Source organism: Pleuronectes platessa, chromosome 24 (assembly GCF_947347685.1).
Source record: "Pleuronectes platessa chromosome 24, fPlePla1.1, whole genome shotgun sequence".
NCBI classification, from domain to species: domain Eukaryota; kingdom Metazoa; phylum Chordata; class Actinopteri; order Pleuronectiformes; family Pleuronectidae; genus Pleuronectes; species Pleuronectes platessa.
The window spans coordinates 2,600,378-2,619,960 of record NC_070649.1 but is presented as its reverse complement, the minus strand read 5'-3'; the positions used below and the strand labels follow the sequence as shown (position 1 = coordinate 2,619,960).

At 45.9% G+C, this 19,583-nt stretch overlaps 1 protein-coding gene across 1 annotated transcript in view; it reads right to left on the bottom strand.

The window, feature by feature from the left end:
- The window catches only part of kcnh7 (potassium channel, voltage gated eag related subfamily H, member 7), a 39,644-nt gene that overhangs the window by 2,978 nt on the left and 17,083 nt on the right, over nucleotides 1-19,583 (bottom strand). The window contains exons 3-9 of the mRNA XM_053417184.1: nucleotides 18,547-18,702; nucleotides 13,505-13,978; nucleotides 10,906-11,120; nucleotides 6,994-7,419; nucleotides 4,133-4,364; nucleotides 3,874-4,041; nucleotides 3,132-3,331 (exon numbers count right to left, since the gene is read on the bottom strand). Coding sequence (XP_053273159.1) covers nucleotides 3,132-3,331; nucleotides 3,874-4,041; nucleotides 4,133-4,364; nucleotides 6,994-7,419; nucleotides 10,906-11,120; nucleotides 13,505-13,978; nucleotides 18,547-18,702 — 1,871 coding nt within the window. The remainder of the gene's footprint in view (nucleotides 1-3,131; nucleotides 3,332-3,873; nucleotides 4,042-4,132; nucleotides 4,365-6,993; nucleotides 7,420-10,905; nucleotides 11,121-13,504; nucleotides 13,979-18,546; nucleotides 18,703-19,583) is intronic.

The window sequence follows — 19,583 nt, the reverse complement described above, 5'->3', positions numbered from 1 at the left end:
AAACTGCTATTATATTATCAAATGTAAGAACTACTAAAATATTCAATATGTAATTAAATGTGTATATTATGTACATATCTCTATATTTTTCTATTCTGATGATAAATTAATCATTTAAATTGTCTGTTTATATGATTTATTCCTGATATTTCTATATATTACTATATACCCTTCTATACACTATATATAAGGAGAAGTTCAACTACTGGTGTGTATTTGATTTGCTGGTAGAACAGAACATTTGTCATTTCCTTGCTCACTGCCTGTTTCCACCTCCTTAACATTTTCATTGGCTCCTGGGAGTCCCAGCATGCACTTGTCATGCACGGTGCACTGGAATGTAATACATGTTCACGCGGCGTAGAAACGAGAGAAATGGAGCCATCAGCAGTTTCTCCCGCTGTAGCGGAGAAAATGTTGCTGAGTCGTAACTGTACATGACCTACAAGTTCACCCTCTTGCTAATCGTGACCCTAGTGTGTCAGCGCTCTTCATCAGAGGTTAATCGGCTGCACGGAAAACAGTCGTTAAAATGGAAAACAATAGCCTCTGTGGGATTCACCTGTGGGGGGGGGAGGAGGAGGAGGAGGAGGAAGGAGAGAAGCGGTGCAGGACAAACCCCACGGAACTCTCCAATCCCTTAATCTGCCTCTTTTCTCTCTTATACTTCTACCCCACCCACTCGCTCAGCTCTCCCTGTGCTTCCATTGTCATCTATCTATTTGAAAGAAATCATGTTCTCCTTTTTTTCTCATCGACACGTATCCCGTGTTACTCTCGTCCCACCATGTGTCCTCCCCCACGCTTCTCCGTCCTCCGCCTTCTTCTCTGGCACGACTGCGAGGCAGCAATCACACTGTTCTTTGAAGTAAGTTATTACAACGTGCCCAACAGGGATCTCAGCTGCCAACCCAGACATATCACACCAGCACAGAGTCCTCACTTCACTGGCCCGCCCCCGTCTAGGTGAACTCGGGCTGGGACGACACGAGTATCTGTGGTGGCTTTTGAAGTTGGTTGGTTTTTGTACAAGGGTAATGCATGGCATTCTCTCTTTCCTCTGACCTGGTATCCAACAGCCTTTTAAACATATCTATGTCCAGTAGAAGGTTTTCAGACATGACATTTAATTTTATTGTTCAACAGAGATATTTCCTGAGTAGACCCAGAGCTTGAGAAGAGAATGATAATGATGTTATGGAGGTGGAGAGTATAGACCCACCAAGGATGGCCACCACCACGTCATCTTTTAGGATTTCGATGGAGCCACGCGAGACAAAGTAAAGCGCGGTGAGCACGTCTCCACTGTGGACCAAGGTGTCTCCGGGGGGCGCGTGGGTGGTCTTGAACCGCATGGCCAGCGCCCGGAGGCAGCCCTTGGTGGCCCCGCGGAACGCCTTACAGCCCTGGAGGAGGTTTGTGTTGAGGTGGAGGCAGATATCCGCCTGCAGGCACTCGGGGAAACCCTTCAGGACCTGAGTGTGGAATGCACATGGTTACGTTATGATTACATGAGATATAGAAGTTGTTTTTTATTCTCGTTTACAAGCTGTCAGAGAGGATGTGCCGATTTTTTTATGTGCAGTTTGGTTGCAGGTCAAATTGAGTAGAAATTTGGTACAATTGCCACTTGTGTTCTTTCCTTCTTCTCAAAACCTAGAACCTTCCGCAGTAGACAAACGCCTGCAACGCCCTCCAACACAGAGCTAATGTTTTCACTGAGCCACTCAGCAGACAACACACAACACTTAGGGACTGAGAAGCTGCAGATAAATGACAGGTTTGTTTCACTGCCTTTATTCTACGAACCATTACCTGGAATGTGCATGAGAAAAAATAATAATTAATCTTGAAACATTCCTCAATATCATGGGAATAAATATTAAAATTGAGCTTTCCTACCCATCCGAGTTAGCCAGGGAGACTGTTCAATCAAAATATACAATAAAGAGAATCCAACTTGTAATCCACTTACCCTCGTAAAGACAAAGATAGAGAGCAGGGACAGAACGGACTGTAAAGGAACACTTTACTTTAACACGACACCAGGGCAGGGAGGGGGGGCTTCAATGACACAAGGGGGACAAGACAACACTTATTTCATCTTTTGTCATTTACACATAAAATACAATGTGCTACTGACAAGAGAGGAAATGCAGACTGATCTGGTTTATCTGGCTCTGACGGGCTTTTTATTCGTTGTTGCTCGGAACAAAAGCCGATCAGTAGATTTGGAAAGGAAAGACTGAACAACACTTGGCAAGCGCAGGTGCCGGCGCGGAGCGTGCAGCCAAGCCTCCCACGCCGGGAGGGAAACCTGGCAGTGCCCGGCGCGGCTGTGCCCACTCTCACAGGCATGATTCACTCTGTCTCTGGTAGCAGATGAGCATCATTGGGTTGTGTTTAAATACACAGATTTCATGCAAAAGACAGGTACCTGGAGGCAGGGCCACATGCAAGTCTACCACTGATAGACTATAACTGTGGCCTGCAGGCAACACTCAGTGTTAATGTGCCTTGGCATGCAAGTTAATCTGGTAAAACCATTTATGATGCAGCAGGTTACAGTGTGTGTGGGTTTTTGTATGTCTAGTAAGTTGTGTAACAGATAAAAGAGTGCGGCAGCTTTAATAACATGCATGTTTGGGACAATAATGACAAAAACCTCAACATTACACTTGTGTTGTCTTCTGTGTGTTAAAGCTAAGAACTTAGAGCATTCCACTACGAGTGTCAGGCACAGCTAAATCTACCACTGAGCAACATATGGATGTTAGTTGTGTTAACACATGTACCTCCTGCTCTTACCAGAGTGGTGGGGTCATTCCATTTGACATGAGGCAGACATGGAAAAGACAAACTTATATAAGAACAGCATCATGATGACAAACGCTGCAGTTACTGGGTACTTGAGCAGCAACTGCCACTTTCATTTCACCTGCGGCGACTGTGACTGAGCATTACACAATATCATCCTGAGGAAATGACTTTACATCGATGTGGTAAGAGCATTATTCAGGGACAAGATATTTACTAAAATATGGCGAAAAAAATCACACAAATGAGTCTCGGCCTTGGACTAAATCAAACACACACACACACACACACACACACACACCCTCCTCTCGTACCATATTCATGTCGATGCCGTTGGTGTAGGTCCAGGCGTGTTGGAAGTACTCCTCCAGCCGCTGCCGCAGCGGGTTGGGGATCTGGTGGAAGCGGATGAACTCTTTGACCCGGAGCATCTGGAGGTGATACCTGGCTGTGCCCGAGTACAACCGCTGGATGATGGCGGACACGTTCCCAAAGATGCTGGCGTACATTAGAGCTGGGAGAGAAGCCATACAGGTGGAGCGTTGAGCTGTGGAAGCTGAAGCTGCTCAAATAAAATATCTTCTTCTGTTTATTCTAAATACAGCATTTGCTTCCTGATGCAGAGCAAAGGCTTAAATTAACTGTGTATTATGGGGTGTCACTGTATAAAACCAATCTGCAGGCTCAAGTGTGAGCCCACCCACATGATCCTAGCTTTACAAAATGTCTCCGTCCAGATGAGAACACAAAAACGACTACAAACAAGCCCAGCCAATAGGTGGCGATAGTAAATCATAAATTCTCCAATCAACTGGAATTTCTCGATGTAATGGTTTTGTTTTGGGCACATGCTCATTACACAAAGCTACAGTGGGCATGCACAAAGTAAAATATGATGAGGACAAAGTTTGTTATCCTAAATGTCTTGTATCAGAGTGCTTATCTTTAAAATCAGTTTAAGATTCTCCATGAAATACAGTGTGTGTGCTGCAGCCTGATTTCCAGCGATGACAGGATCATAATAACTGTCTGAGGGTGACTCAGCTGCTCACTCACATCCAATGAGCATGACGCAGATGGAGAAGATCTTCTCAGAGTTGGTGTTGGGGGAGACGTTCCCAAAGCCCACACTGGTCAGACTGCTGAAGGTGAAATAGAGCGCTGTGACGTACTTATCTTTGATGGAGGGACCTGAGCTGGGATCACTGTAGTTGTACATTTTTCCTGCAAGTAATAAAAATAAATAGAGTATGTTAAAAATACTACAAAATGTGTGTGTCATGTTGTTGGCATCAAAAGATAAATAAAAGGTCACCTATGGACACCCCCAGGTTGTCCAGCCATCCGATCTTGTGCTCGAGGTACGGCTTCTCCACGTTGCCGATGGCGTACCAGATGCAGGCCAGCCAGTGGGCGATGAGGGCGAAGATGCACATGAGCAGCATGAGGACAGCGGCGCCGTACTCGGAGTAGCGGTCCAACTTGCGGGCGACACGCACCAGCCGCAAGAGCCGGGCCGTCTTCAGCAGACCAATCAGAGTGGTGGTCTAAGAAAGGAAAATCTGAATCAGGACTTTCAGTTCTTTGCTGAGAATCGAGATCATACACATTTAAAAAAAGGTGATATTCTAATTTTTAAATAAATCCCTACTAATCGAAAATCTGAAATCAGAGGGAGTTTGCCAGAAGTTGTCTCCTCTGAGTGTCATGAGGACAATCAGCTCAGGGTTAGGGAAATCATGGAAATCGGGCTTTAAGAGGAAGTGGAATAAGGACTGGAAGGATGATGAGGCACTTTTGAATCTGATGATTGCAAGAAGATTTTTTTGCAGCCCCTCAGAATGTACAGTGCACACACATCGCCTTCTTTAATCCCCCATTGCCGTTTTCGAGCCGGACTCAACTAACACACAGCCCATGCAAGGGACGTAAGGGACTGGGGGGGGACATGCAACCAAGACTTAAGTCCTGATCTTTAAGTGGTGTACAATCTGTAAACACAATAAGTGAGACTTCGGGAACGCTAATAGGTCGTACCACTCCCTGTCGCGCCTGACAATTATCTTAATATCCTCAGGGAAATCATTACCCGCAGACACTTACTGTAGTTCTGCCTCCTCACGTCTACGCTCATTTACGCCTCACGTACAGGTGAGAGTAAACACCACGTGGATTATTCAAAGTGGAAGCTGGAGGGAGGCTAGTGGATTATTTTGAAGGGAGATGAATCAGGAGGGAGGCGAGAAAGACGGGTCCATTAACTCTCCTGAATCACCGCCATCACTCCCCGCCGCGCAAAAACAGTGAATAAATCATACGCAGAGAAAGATGAGGCCTGAATGATCTGCTCCGAGCGTGCACCAGCAGCGCCATGTTGAACGCAGCCCACAAAGTGTAGTGTTGATTAAAGTCTGGTCTCACAGCAAGTCGGAGGCGTTTTTCAGCTGAGGAGTGATGCTAAATCTCCAATTAGCAACCAGCTGTATTAAACACATCCACTGAATATCCCTCAGGCCATCTGGTGCTTTAAAACACCACCAGAGCTTTGGATGTAAACTTCTGACTCTGTGTCAATTATTAACCTTGACATCTTCACACCTGAAACCAGGCTTCATGTGTTTATTTGAATTCTAGTTCAGAAACAAAATCTTCAGGATTTGCAATTACCTCCCATTTGACCACTGTGTGATGTGAGTCTGAAAATAAAAGGCAAATAACCTCAACTGGATACTGATATGAAAATGACGGAGAGGCTCAAAGGCCTCCGCAGGCAAATTCAGCACCGCGCCATTTGTTTACATCTGCCAGCTTAACTCTGACTGAGACTCAGAAAAACGAATCTCTCCAGGGAGATTTTAAAGCTGCTATGTTTCTAATGAAATCAACAAATAAGCGAAAAAATCTGAACATTGTCGAAGACGGTTTCCAGGCAACAAAGGTGCATGCAATCAGGTCTAAAAATAGTCCCCGTCTCTGCACAGAGGGCTAAAATAAAACACCTGAAAGACAAGAGCTAAAACTGTACATGGATGTGTTATTTTCAGTTTCTTCTGGAGAACGGAAGGAACTAATAATACATTTTTTTTGTCAGTGTGAGCCGTGACGGGAGGACACGTTCTGTCAGCGCACCGGTCGTCAGGCTGCGTGAGGAGGACATACATGGTGCCGCGGTGTCGCTCAGCTGTCGGCTCCCTTCTCTCCAGCTGCCAGTCAGTGGAGGCCTGCAGCCACGGACTCCCTCTCAGAAACACACCTCATCCTAAACACTGACTCAGCAATCCAGCGCACTGACAACACATTAACAGTGTGTGTGTGTGTGTTAATATCACATATCCTCCCTTCACACATTTTACATTAAGTAGTGTGATTCTCCTCAATGTGTTTTGGTTCTGCCTCAGTGTAAAAACTAATTATGTGACTTAATTATTGTAACGTCATGTCTTTTTTTCTCCTATTTTATTCTCCGAAAAATATTTAACATTTTGACTTGGAAATGATAAAATTGCATCTTATTGTCCTCGTAATATAACGACTCTATTCTCAGTACATACAACATGTACACAGCTGATAATACAATGAACATAAAGAATATTAGAGGTTTAACTCTGATAACCGTAGGACTTTATGTTTTCCCTTTGAAGTGGTTGTTTTACTCCGTCATAGGCCCTGACTGTACAGTAGATGTTCAGTAGCTCGGGCTCATGCTCAGATTGATTTCCTCTTCTGTAACTGCACTCTCTGAACCCCTCTCTCTCTCTCTCTCACTGAGCATTAGATAACTCGCTCAGCCGACTCCCTCAGATGAACACGGACAAAATAGTTTCTCGCAGCCAGATTGGTGAGGGAGGCAGAGACCGTTTTAACTGATTGTGATCGCCCGAGGCCTTCCAGTCTGGGGAGGGAGGAGGGAAGCAGATGTGACAGCCGAGCGTCAGATTGGTTTAGTTCTGTAAACATTCAAAGAAATATGACCGCCGGAGTTGTGGCTGTCATGACACATGAGAAACCCAGGAGGGACGGATTGGCTGCAGCTCTGGCATGAAACAACGCAGACGGGCAATGTGACAAAGACGTTTGTGGGTTTGAAAAGTAGAATCAGGTGCATGAAACTGTCCCAACGTGAGAAATGTCAGGAGCATGTGACAGATTGATAAGCTGACCGCCCCCCCCACTCACCTCATCTGACCCTGAGCCGAAGATGAGCAGGTCAAAGGGGATGGCGGCCACCATGTCTATGAGGAACCAGCCTTTAAAGTAGTGGATGGCGATCTTGGCCGGGTGGCTCACCACCTCCTCGTTGATGTTGACGTAAGTGGTCCTGAAGTTGATGAGGATGTCCACGATGAACATGATGTCCACAATCAGGTCCACCACGTTCAGCGGCGAGCAGGAGTAGCCGCACTCCCGCCTCCTCTGCTCCTCGATGTCGTTGAGGAGGAAGGCGGCGGAGTAGGGCGTGAAAATGGCCGTGTAGATGACCAGCAGCAGGATGAGCCAGTCCCACACGGCCTTGAAGGGGCTGTAGTGGAGGATGGTCCACTTGTCGATGCGTGTCGTCTGGAGCTTGTACTCGGGGAGAACGTCTGCGCCCAGAGACAGAACCTGAGGAGGAGGACGGAGAATTTACCAAAGCAGGAGGTCAGAAAAAATTCATTCAACTCAAGTGTAAAGCAACACAGTCATTGTGTCTCTCCCTCAGGGATACAGGCATTTAGAGAATGTTAAATAGATTCTAACACTGTGGCATTCAATATATTCAATTCACATTAATGATACTGAATCTTATGTTTTGAGTTTGGATCATTTTAATGGATCCAGCTCATCCAACTGGAAATACAGTCCAATATATGCTTGCAAGTATTATATCACTGAGTAGATTAATGTGGATGCATGAGATGAACTACAACTGTACATGCTGTCCCTACTCTACAGTGCTAATGCATGTGCAGATTACTCAGCAGATAAATCATTCAGGTGGTAAGTGAAGGATGAAAAACCTGCTTCTGGCCTAATCATTTAAAACTTTTACTATGCATTAAATATTTTTTTGCACAGGAGCAGGACCAGGATTTCATAAGCTTGAGAAAAACATTACAGCTGTATAAGATCACCTGGGGGAAAAAAAGTATCTGGAAATCTTTCAGAAAACTAAACCATTTCAGGTAAAATAAAATAAATAATCAGCCTCCATGAAATCACAATGTGTATGAGAGTAAAATCCCTCCCAGCCACTATCAGTACCTCTGTCTTTGCTGTTGTCATATATACCCACATGGCTTTTAACATCAATATTATAGCAGAGTCACGGACCATTTGGGATAACAGCCCCAATGACTCGGAAGTAATTAAAGGTGCGAGCGGAGGACACATCTATTCATCTGTGTCTGACACCTCAATAAGCAGCTCTCACTGCTGATTATTGTAGCTGTGAGGTAAAGAACATGAGCTGCGAGGGCAGAGAGACAATTACCGTGCGACAGTGAGAAGCGAGGGGACGTGACAGAAAGAAGGGACCTGGAACGACTCTGTTTGGCATCACACGTCCCCGTTATCTGTGGCCCAGTCGCCATTACCAGCGAGAGGGGAGGACCGAGGTTACAGAGGGAAGATCTAATGCCCAAGATAACGGCTCAAGTGTTAATAATTGGATTGGTTATTAGAAACCCTTTGAGTGGTGCTGCGGGTCAAACGCTATGGGATAACCTCTGAAATCAATCAGAAACCCACAGTTCAGACAATGGGAACGTGTTCTATTATTCATCGAGCTGCCACTTTATTAAGGACGGGCGATTTGAATGCTTGTTTCATTATGACCACAAGTCAAAGTGAAATCACTGTGGACTTTTCTTTTTAAGATAGAGGAACAAGTACAAAGAGGAAATTACACCACATACAAATTTACCTCAATGTTTTCAAGTTGAATGTCTCCAGCGACCACTGCAGTTCCAGTGTCTGTATTTATCCTGACATGAGGTCACCATGACCTTTGACCCCTGATATCTAATCAGTTTAAGAAATTCTCCATTTGTATGTCTGAAGCAATTCCCTCAAGGCCATTAGATGTCGCCATAACAATGCAGCGTTATCATGCAGATTATGATAACCAGTGATGATAACCAGTGATGATACAAACAAGACAGTAACTCTGTACCACACCAGCAGCTTTGAGTGTTGATGTTACAGCTCGGGAGCCCGGGAGGAGTCGGCTGACGGCAGAATGACAGTCTGTTTCTGAATAAAAGATTCCATCTTAATTATTTAGCACACCTACTGTAGCTAAGTGCACTTGGCTCAAATGAAGTCCCCGGTGAGAGGAGGCTCGGCTTGTTCCTTTGTTTGGCTGCGCTTCAGGCGACATGCAAACGAGCATTTGCTTTCTCCCCTCCGCTGGTTCTGTTTCGGTCTGCACTGTCGGGGTATTATTTATGAGCGGAGGGTTGTTCCATGTTTCTGTGGTTAATCCACCATCATTAAAATATGACTTAGGTATCACCGGTTTAATTCGTAGTCAGTTTCAATCCAAACCCAAACTGAAAATAGTGCTCGGGACGCATGCCGTGAGAAAATGTAGGAAACAGCGTGCGAGCTGTACGAGTGTGTTTCTGCTTCTTCTTGGTGAGTGAGCCCTCTAGTCTCTGCCTGTGGGAGCCGGGAGGCCGGGAGAGAGAGTGTGTGTCTGCTCAGGCGCATTGATCGTGGCTTCACATAAGCTCCGTGGAGTCCGGAGCTGCTTTCAAGACATCTGCTGTCGCTGTGAGTTCCCCGCAGTCGAGTGTGTAGAGGAAGCAGAAGATCTGTGGCATCCCTCCATGTCTTGTGTGTCTGTTTGTTGGTTTAATATTTAATATTCCTAACAGTGTGCACCTAGTGGGAGACCAGGGGTGTGACTGGTAAACATGAATCTGACAATGAAATGTGATATACACAGACTCTATATGAAGATCAACGACGCGTCTTCACTTCCCAAAATATCTCGGCTGCGAACGCTGCCATCTTACACGTGCCTCGACTGATCCTGAGTCAGTCTCAGCTGTCAATCATGACGTTTGACCCCTTTTTTATAGCATCACATAACTAATTAAACGTTCAACCACTAAAACGATAACAAAACACCTAACATGTTAAAGTCAACAAAATATATAACATAGGTGAAGTCAATTGTAGACATTTAAATAAAGAATTGTTACACATTATGTATTTTAAACCAAACTTAACTGACACATATCAATGTGACAACAACTACTTTTGGCCCATGTCCCATCTGCCAACACGGTGGAGGCAGGAGTTATGACTGTACTGCAGCCAGCCCCACACACACACACACACACACACACACACACACACACACACACACACACACACTCACTCTTTAACGAAACACACTTTACTCGCCGACAGGTTTTCAGGTCGTCTACTGAGCCAAAAGTCCATTAAAAGCACATTACGCAGCCGGCCCTCTGTGCTGCTTCATAACTTTGACTTTAACGCTGGACGCAGAGGTCACCACAGTCGGCTCCGTCTCTGCCGCTGGCTCAAGTCCGAGGCCTTAACCTGACGCTGCCTTTGAGCAGGGCTCCCCTTCTGCCCTCTACCTGACCAGTGGTTTGGGCGGCTTGGGCCCACCTCTGGTGATACATTAACTTACAGAGGCTGTCTCTCTCCACTCTAGCAGGGAAGGTGAGAATGACCTCTAACCCTGTCGGTAACTCTAGAATGACGGCCCGAGCTCTGGATGCTGTCTGGCATCGGTAAGAGTATCCTGCCACAAGAGATAGACACCTCTGCTGTTACATGTATCAGACCCTTGAAGTTTCAATTAATCACCCTGAGGCTCACAGACGGCAGGGCGTGTGTGTGTGTGTGTGTGTGTGTGTGTGTGTGTGTGTGTGTGTGTGTGTAGGAAAGGCTACAAATCAATCCTGCATGGTTTATGATGACAGCGACTGATCTTCTGAACATTCCACTGTTTCCCAAGTTCTGTTTGCAAAACTTCAGATGGTTAACAAATGATTGGTTGGATGAATAATTCAAAAGCAGCAGTTTGCTGGTTTGTTTTGTGGGATTTTTAAATAAGATTGTGCGTTTTACCTGCGTGACCTTGTCTGTGACGTTGTGCGTGCGGTCCTTGACTTTCGGGGCGATGATGGTTTTCTCGGAGGACGGCGACGAGGGGCACTTCTTCTCGTTGTTGGCCTCGGAGAAGTTGAGCGTGATGAGCGGGATCTTGTTGATGGTGCTGTACTTGTTGATGTTGGACTCAGAGGTGGAGCCGAGCAGGCTGGATTTGATCTGGCTCAGCGGGCCTGAAAGAGAAAGCGACAGCGGGAGGGTGTCATTGTTGAAAGTCGCCGCGCCTCCTGGCGTTGTCGGGCTATTGTGGATCTAACAGGCCTCGTGATTTGATCAGGGAACTGTGTCGTCTTCCCGTGACATGGATAGTGAGAATGAAGCGGCCCTCAACCAAACGAGAAAAGGGAGGATCCCACAGATGCTGCACTATAAACTCCACATCCTCTGATTGACACAGTGGGTGGATTCAACGCACAATCAAAGAATGCAACTTCACACAGTTAGTCAAACCATCCATCCGTCTAATGGAGAGTTCACGGCCTCACACAATCTGACATTAACGCCCTGGTGGATTCTGGGGAAAGCATTCAACACCGTAACAATACTTGACAGCACTTCACACACACTACACATGTGGCCCGATGAGAGGGATCAAAAGTGAAAAAGAGAGAATTGCTGATTAAGGCCCCCCCCCCCCCCCCCCCCACACACACACACATTCACAACAGTACAGTACGGTGATTGAGAGTCAAGGACGGAGGATCAGACAGCAGAGGATGAGAGATTGCATGCGCAGCCTCGATTCATGCCACAGTGAGGAAAAATCATCGCAGTCGTAAAAATTAATTAGAACTTAGAAAAGAAAACCCAAAAAAAGCTGAAGCCATACCGCCAGCCATCCAGGAGCGAGACACTAGCAGACCAGGAGAGAGAAGACATAGGGGGTGAGGGGAAAAGTGGATTTATGGAAGGGTGCTTGGATTGCAGGGTCAAAAAACATTACTGGATTATTCCGTGCTAAGTCATCACACTCCTGGACTACACTCGGAAATCTGGCAAAATGTATTAATACTGAACGTACTGTGAGTCCAAATCACACCTGATTCAACACTGCACTTAGTCAGGTCCTTAAAAATAAACCCAGCCAGTTTGAAGATGAACAGTTCTCCAAATATGCATACAAACAATATTCTAGAATTATTAAAAAGATGTCATCAAGAACTTAAATATTGATATAAAGGTACATACAATATTCAAAATTAAAAGATATTTCTCTCCCTGCGGATGTATGATGACTCGACACGGAATGACTTCAGTTCTCACATTCATCAGCACTTCAGCAGCTCGGGGAATTCAAATATTCATAAAAGTGACAATTCAACACATCAGCCTCTGCTACAGTAGAACTCTGATCACATTTAAACACGAGTGCGTCACTAAACAAGAGAGTGAGCAGGTTCGGTCTGGAGAGAATTCATACAGTGAAATACATGCTGCACAAAATACAGTTCCATCGCATTTAATTAGAGGAGAAACACGAGGGTGAGCAACACAGTCTCTTTTCATTCTCTCAGACACGGGGAGCAGGGGGTGGAGGGAGAACAGGTTACAGACAGTGGGAGGTATCATTCAGATTCTCATTGATTTCCTCAATGAGTGAAACCAGGAGAGAGGTTTTAATACGTTGCTTCATGCAGACGTGTGCAGAGGTCAGTGTCTTTGATTCTACTGAGCCGTCCCCTGGGCAGCGAGCGTGGACTCAGCAGCTCATGAGCACCGAGACTCAGCCGTTTAGTGCCGTGCCTGCGGTTTGAGGCTCCACACAGAGAACTTGCAGAAACACACTGTCAGTCATGTGGCATTTGCATTCAACACAAACCTCAGTCATGTGGGAAAGTCATGCAGCAAGCAGGCTTTATGCAGCACATGAGTATTTATCTCAAACTCCACCCGCCCAGATGCAGCACGTTACCTTTGAGGTTGCGACCGTTGTCTGTGACGGCAGCGACACGGCGTCAGAGGGGGAGAAGAAGGGGGGAGTGGGGATGAGAGACGGATTTCTGGTTTTATAGTGACAAATGGGGGCTGGAGTTAACCACGGTCCCCATATACAATTCATTACACTGAAGTAGATATATTAGTGTGTCAGCCACTAGGAGCTATTTGAATGATGACTGCAGATAAGGGGGGGGACTGATTGGCCTGGAGAACTCTGGGCTCGTCTCGGGCGCCTCTACCCTGAAAGCTATGATGGGCCAAAAGGCTAATGAGCGATTTGGATCAATAACACACGCTGCAGATGATAAATCACCATAAAACTGATTGATCGACTGGCACATCTCATATCTCCTATTTTTGGGATTAACCCAGAGCTTGGTTATTAATATAGTGAGTGTTTGTCATGAGGAATATGTGAGAACACAATGTTTGAGACAGTTGCTCCGAGTGTTTTCTGGAACTTTTCCTCCCAGCTCTCGAGTAAAACGACTCGAAAATATCATTTTTTTAAAGATTTTAAACATTCATAAAACTAAAAACCCCAAAATAGAAAATGTTGAGGTGTTTGTTTGCTAGTTTTACAGCAAACATCTGGGGCAGAGTAGCAGCAGCTTCCTACCTTCACTGGCATGTCTGTCTCTGAACGCCATCTTGGAGTTGGCCCCAAAGCCTTCCATGTCATGCTCGGACGAGGCTCTGCGAATACTGCACACGCTCTCTCTGGAGGCGGTGGGCGTGAGGCCTGGGATCGATGGGACAGCGTTAAACGTGTCCTCCTGGTTCAGGTGTTGGTTCTGGGTGATGGCCCGGTCCTGGTACATCCTGTCCCAGGGGCCCTTGGGCGACGAGTGGTCCAAAGGCCCGGACACAGGGGTGGAGCAGTGGCTGGGGGCGATGAGGGCCCGGGTGTCATTAGCGTAGGAGGGGCTGCAGCTCTCGCGGGTGGTGGGGAGCTGGTAGTCGTGGGTCGCCACCGAGCCGTCGCTGTGGCGAGGGGAGTCCACCAGGACGGCGTCGGGGTCTTCCTGGGGCAGGGACTGCTTACTGAGGCCCAGGAGAGGTAGGGCCGGGAAACGGAAGCGAAAGAATCTTCCTTTCCCTGACGGAGGAGAAGAGAAAAGTGTCACTCTGAATCTATCGCTTCGGGAACGTCACATACATTCTGAGGATTGTTAAATCACTCAATTATTTTTACATTTGCTCGCACAGCACACAACCAGCAGGTTGTTTAATGAGCCCGTGGGATCAACACAACCCCCACTGACCCTGCGTTGTGTCTTTCCTCGTGCGCTCGCACCAGAACCTGCTTTCAGTCCTCAACGTCCCCGCTGATATTTCTCACTTGTTTGCCAATAGCAGGGAAAAGCCTGCCAATGCAGCTATCTTAAAAAAGAAAAGACCACTAATGCCCACTCCGTCTCAGGCACGGGTTCAAATCACTTCAATTATTTATAGAGGAGGACATCTGCTGAAATATTATACTGGTAGTTGGGCATTGAGATTTGAGTGATTGATGGTTCCTGGGGAGATGAAGGAGACAAAGTGATATTTATGATGCTGCTGCCTCGGATGAGGTGAAGAAAGAGTTCACATGAGATCTTTGCAACATGCACACACACACAAGTACCGTTTGCAAACATGCACATTTAGAATGATCTGAAAATATCTGATAACACGTCATGTGAGAGTCTCTCACGCTCACAGCATCTCACATATGGACGGCAAAGCATGGCCTGCATGTTGTGAATCATTTAGTTGCCGGAACATATGCTTTACATATGAGAATGCAAGTCTCAGTCACAGTCTCACTGCTGAACAAGGGAAAACCTGAGTTTATCGCCACTCCCCTTTTGGATTTAAAGCAAATTAAAGCACATTTTTGCTTATTTGTGCATCTCTGCCAAGACTGGAGCAGCCGAGGATGTATTAAGAGACACAACAGGAGGTAAACCAGAGAACAGGATTAATGTTTAAGGCTCAGCAGGGAGCAGCGTGCATCTTTATCTTCCTTATTGCCGCTTCCACTAGGATGAGAATGAAAGAAAGTAATTTCCCGCAAATTGCTCTGCGTCTGTTTGAGTCAGCGTAGAGTGTTTAAATAAAGTCTCTCGTCAGATGCTGATGATGCCGGAGAAGATAATTTGCCTTTAAGTGGTGATTCAGAGCCGGATTTGAAGCTGCAGCTCAACCTTGACGATGGAAACAAGTCGTTAATCTTATGGAATTAGAGTTATACTGGTGTTCTTGTGACGGCGAAAGTTTTTTGTCATAGTAATGTCACTGAACAACATGAACAACACAGGAAGTGAAGCATCTATTATCTCTACTGCTCATCCTTTGAGGGTCAGGGGAGGAAGCAGGATCAGGGCCGAACACCCATTCACACCTACCGTCCCTGATTAACTGGTCATCGTCTTCAGCCCCTGACCCCCGACCAAACCAGGACCTTTCTTTCTGTACCACTGCAATTCGACCATATTGGTATTTCTATCAATTGATCCTGCTCTGCAGCTTTTCACATTTCCGACAGCTCGATTTAAACGCTGTTAAAATGCCACTTTCACAAAGTAATGAACGGCAGCTCGCGGGCATCGATACGCTCGGCGCTCTGTGCTGAGATATAAACAGACATATAAACAGATGCCATAAATCTCTTTTTAATTAACTCATAATTCAGTCACACGTCCACGGCGCTGAGAACACGGTAAGTAGCTTTATTTAATTGTGGCTTTGAAAGGACTGAGCCTTCGAGTGCTGTTACATTGTGTAAGTGTGTGTGTGTGTGTGTATTTTACATGTGTGCCTCTCCAGCCCTCTCGTTCTTTACCGGCAAAAACTCACCGGCAGCTTCACGCAGCCAATGGACGCTCAGTGGCCCCTGTTGCTACGATACCAGAGAGCAATATTTGCATTGAATATTAATTGGGCCCTCAGATCCTGTTGTCGGGAGAGAAATGTCTCTCTGCACTGTGAGCGTGATTCAGATGTCAGGGGACCAGAACAATAGGCCTCCATCCTGTCATGTCCTTTTGTCTGCATCTCTAATTCTTGTGCTTTTGCTTATGTTTAAGCAACAATGCAGTTAATATGTTATTTCACCCTGAGGAGTGTCTACCAGTGCTCCCAGTTCTGTTACTCATCACCAGTGGAGAATAACATGGAGAATTCTGCTGTTTACCCACGTTGCCCTGCACTCGTTTCACACCCAGAGAAAATTAAAGGGTGATTAAAGTAAGATTGCAATAAAGCCCGAGTAGATTTGATTGCAATTTTCTTTTATGAAAACAGTCATGGGCTGAGGATAAACGACAGGGGAATAATGTGGGATAATTGTCCCCGACTAGAATCGAACTGGAGACAATAACATTGTTCACCTGCATGTGTCGAACAATGTGATCTTGTTCCCACTTTTTATTTTGTACTGTTTTTTACACCAGAGCTTCTCTACCTGGGCTTTTTAAACGTTGGTGACGGCTAGTGGAGGATTTGGCTTTTCCATTTCTAACACTGAGAAAACCAAAGCACAGGAAAACTTCTGTAAAAACAACAGTCGATGATTAGAAAAAAAGTAAATTTGATAAACAGATGTAAGATGTAATAAACAATAAGTAGAGAAAGGCGAATAGATTGAAAGTTAAATGTGCATCTTTACATCACGCTGGAAAAGGAGCAGAATAGAGACGATTTAGCACGTTCACTCCGGGTGTCGTATTTCTATCACTGCAGATCGGAGACACATCATCAGACTGAAATTGAGCCGTTTCAATCAGGTTAGGTGTAAACGCTCAGATCGCTGCTTCGCTGATCTTTTCAAAATCACATCTCGGTGGTTGTTATCACTCTGACTCAGTGGATCGCTGTGCGGACAACATGCTAATGTATGCAAATGTCTGCCTTTAGTACGAGGCCTATTCTGCCCCTGACTTTCCTCCTGATGCTCAGCTTCACTGTTGGATGTGTACAAAGGCTTCTAGGTTGCGTTTCAAGCTCTGATCCATTTATCCAATTAAATCCATGTTCAAGAAAGGAAAGAAAGGCAAGCATAAACTAATTTATAGACCGAAAGAGTTTATCAAATTCTTAGTACAATATCGGCTAAGGACATCCCTACTCATAAAATAAATGAATCGCCATTAATATCCTGATATTCCTCTGAAATCAGTAAAACCATTTTACACTTCTCTCTCTGTCTATTAGTCTTGAGGCCATAGTCGAGGCCCATAAATTAAAAGCCCAGCGACTTCAGAGCGAAATGAAAGAATCCTCGCCGGTTTCAGAATGGATGAATCGTCCTTAAGGAAGAAAAGCAATCGATAAGAAGCTCCTAATGCAAGCTGCTCATTCCCCAGAAGGAGCAGCGGTAATGCAACACATGCATCATGGACTGGCTCTGTGCACAGGCAGCTGCTCCTTAGAATAGAAACACTGTGGGTTTCACTGAGTTGCATCTGCAGCAGCTTCTCTGTCTGTGACTTTCTCAACAGTCGAGAGCTGTTCCTTGTTTGTGAGCGCTGAGCAAGTGCAAGTAGAAAGTGTAAGGCTAGGTCTGCAGGATCCACCGAGGGAGGAGGAACGTGATGAAATACCAACGCTCTCCGGTGAGTCCTGCGATGGCAGAGGTTGTGTGTAGGCAGAGAGAGAGAGACGGTGTCCAGTAATGAGACTCGACCTCCTTAACAACTCTGGACCTCACCTCTAAATTTGCAGGGACTCCCACGTTAATATGCAGATATGTGAATTGGCTTTGATTCATAGAGAAGTGCTCCATCAGGGGATTGCCCTTATGCTACAGCTGAACAATTCCCTTGGAGGAGAGTATACAGTAGTCTTGTGTGTGATGTGCACACAACCACACACATAAAACACCCACTTAAACACTCGACACACAAGTCTCCAAACTCTTTTAACCACACACCCCATGAGGCATCAGCCTGTTCAGAGCCTCATCCAATTACAGCCATCGTGAGTTGACCTCTGCTCCCCCGTGCTCCTGCTTTATATGTCACTGACGGAAAAAAGGGAGAAAGACAGAGACAATGAAGAGGGAGGAAGGATCAAGAGCATGTTCAAGAGCACCGCTGGGGAATGGCATTATACGCTATTACGCCGACAGCTCTGGGAAGCGGGTGGCTCCACAGCCCTGCTCCAGTAGTTCATCAGGCCATCCTGGCATGCTATGAGCTATAATTGGGCCAGACCTTTGAGATGACGGCAGGCTAACACATCTCCTAAACGCTGGCGTCAACATGCCAGAGGAGCTGTCTGGCAGGAAGTTCCTGCAGCTTCACGCCAGATTACTGCCCCAAGTCGGGGCGAGCGCACAAGCCCGGTTCATGAATCCTGCTGCAAAAGTGAGATGGCAAAGAAATGAATCAATTAAAGCAGATGGGATGGCATGAAAGAGGAATAGTGAGGTCGTGTCAAATCCTCAACATACACTGGGGGATTGAGTAAAGAAACAAACAATGATAATGATGGAAAGGTTACATGTAGAAGGTCATGCCTGCTACATGTGACTTGCTCTTTCTTCAGCTCGAGTACATGCAACCGTCTGAGGATGCGCTCTACGAGTACGACACCGACACAGTGGGGAATTGGGAAATGTCATATTGGTTTGCAGCACATCTCATTCTCCAGAGCCCGTGTTTGTCCTTTACTCACGCTGCTCAGCTTTGGACGGCGAGGTGTGGTTGAGTTTCTCCAGCGAGTCGCTGCTGCCCTCCTCCAGGATGTAATCGAAGTTGAGGATGAACATCATGACCACGCCCCCCTCGCTCTTCACCGGGATGATGTGGGTGGCGCACAGGAAGTTTGAACCTAACCAGGAGGAAATTTAATTCACAGTTAGAAACGGGTGATAAACTTTATGTTTTGGGTTTGATGAAAGTCGCTGCAGTATAGTTATGAAATCCAGACATTACGAGCCCCATCAATCGTGACAGCGCCTGATTAAAAACCTTTTTCTGAGCCAAACAAAACACCTAAACCTGATCGAAGCTCTAAAGTAACATGACAGCTTCAAGCGAGGACGCAAATAAAACATTCGCCTCCTGCGCCGAAGTGAATCCATTAAACTTTGGTGATCTTTCACCCATGATATGAGCCTGAGTGGATCATTTATTACAATATTAACTTCTATTTCCAGAGTTTTTACACAGGCAATAGCAAACTTGAGCATAAGTAGAGTGATTTTCTATTTCAGTCCGACTGAGATGTGACCTCCTCCAGCTCGACGTGTCCACTGTCTCTCATCCTGCTTTACAGACATCCACAATATAAACTCATCATTCCTGATAAATACACTAAATTAGCCATGAATATTTCTCACTCATTATTTCCTCCCTGAACTTTCTCCGCCTCGTGGTGGAAAAATAATTAAATGCTCTCAAACCTCAATAGTTAGAGCTGCTACGGCAAATTGAACACGACCCTGCTCTCCGCTAGTGCCTCGTGACTAAATGTCCCTAATTCATCAAACAACGGAGACGAGGTCGACAGAGAAGCGACAGAGGAGACGCACTGTCAAGGTAAATGGTGAAAGCGCACAAATCAATTCACAGTACAGGACACACACACACATTCATACACTATTCACACAATGTCGGCACAGCATCCAGGGGCTTTGGGGTTCATTAGGGCATTTGCTGACTGGAGATCAAACCACTGGCCTTCTGTTAAGTGGCCGACCCACTCGACCT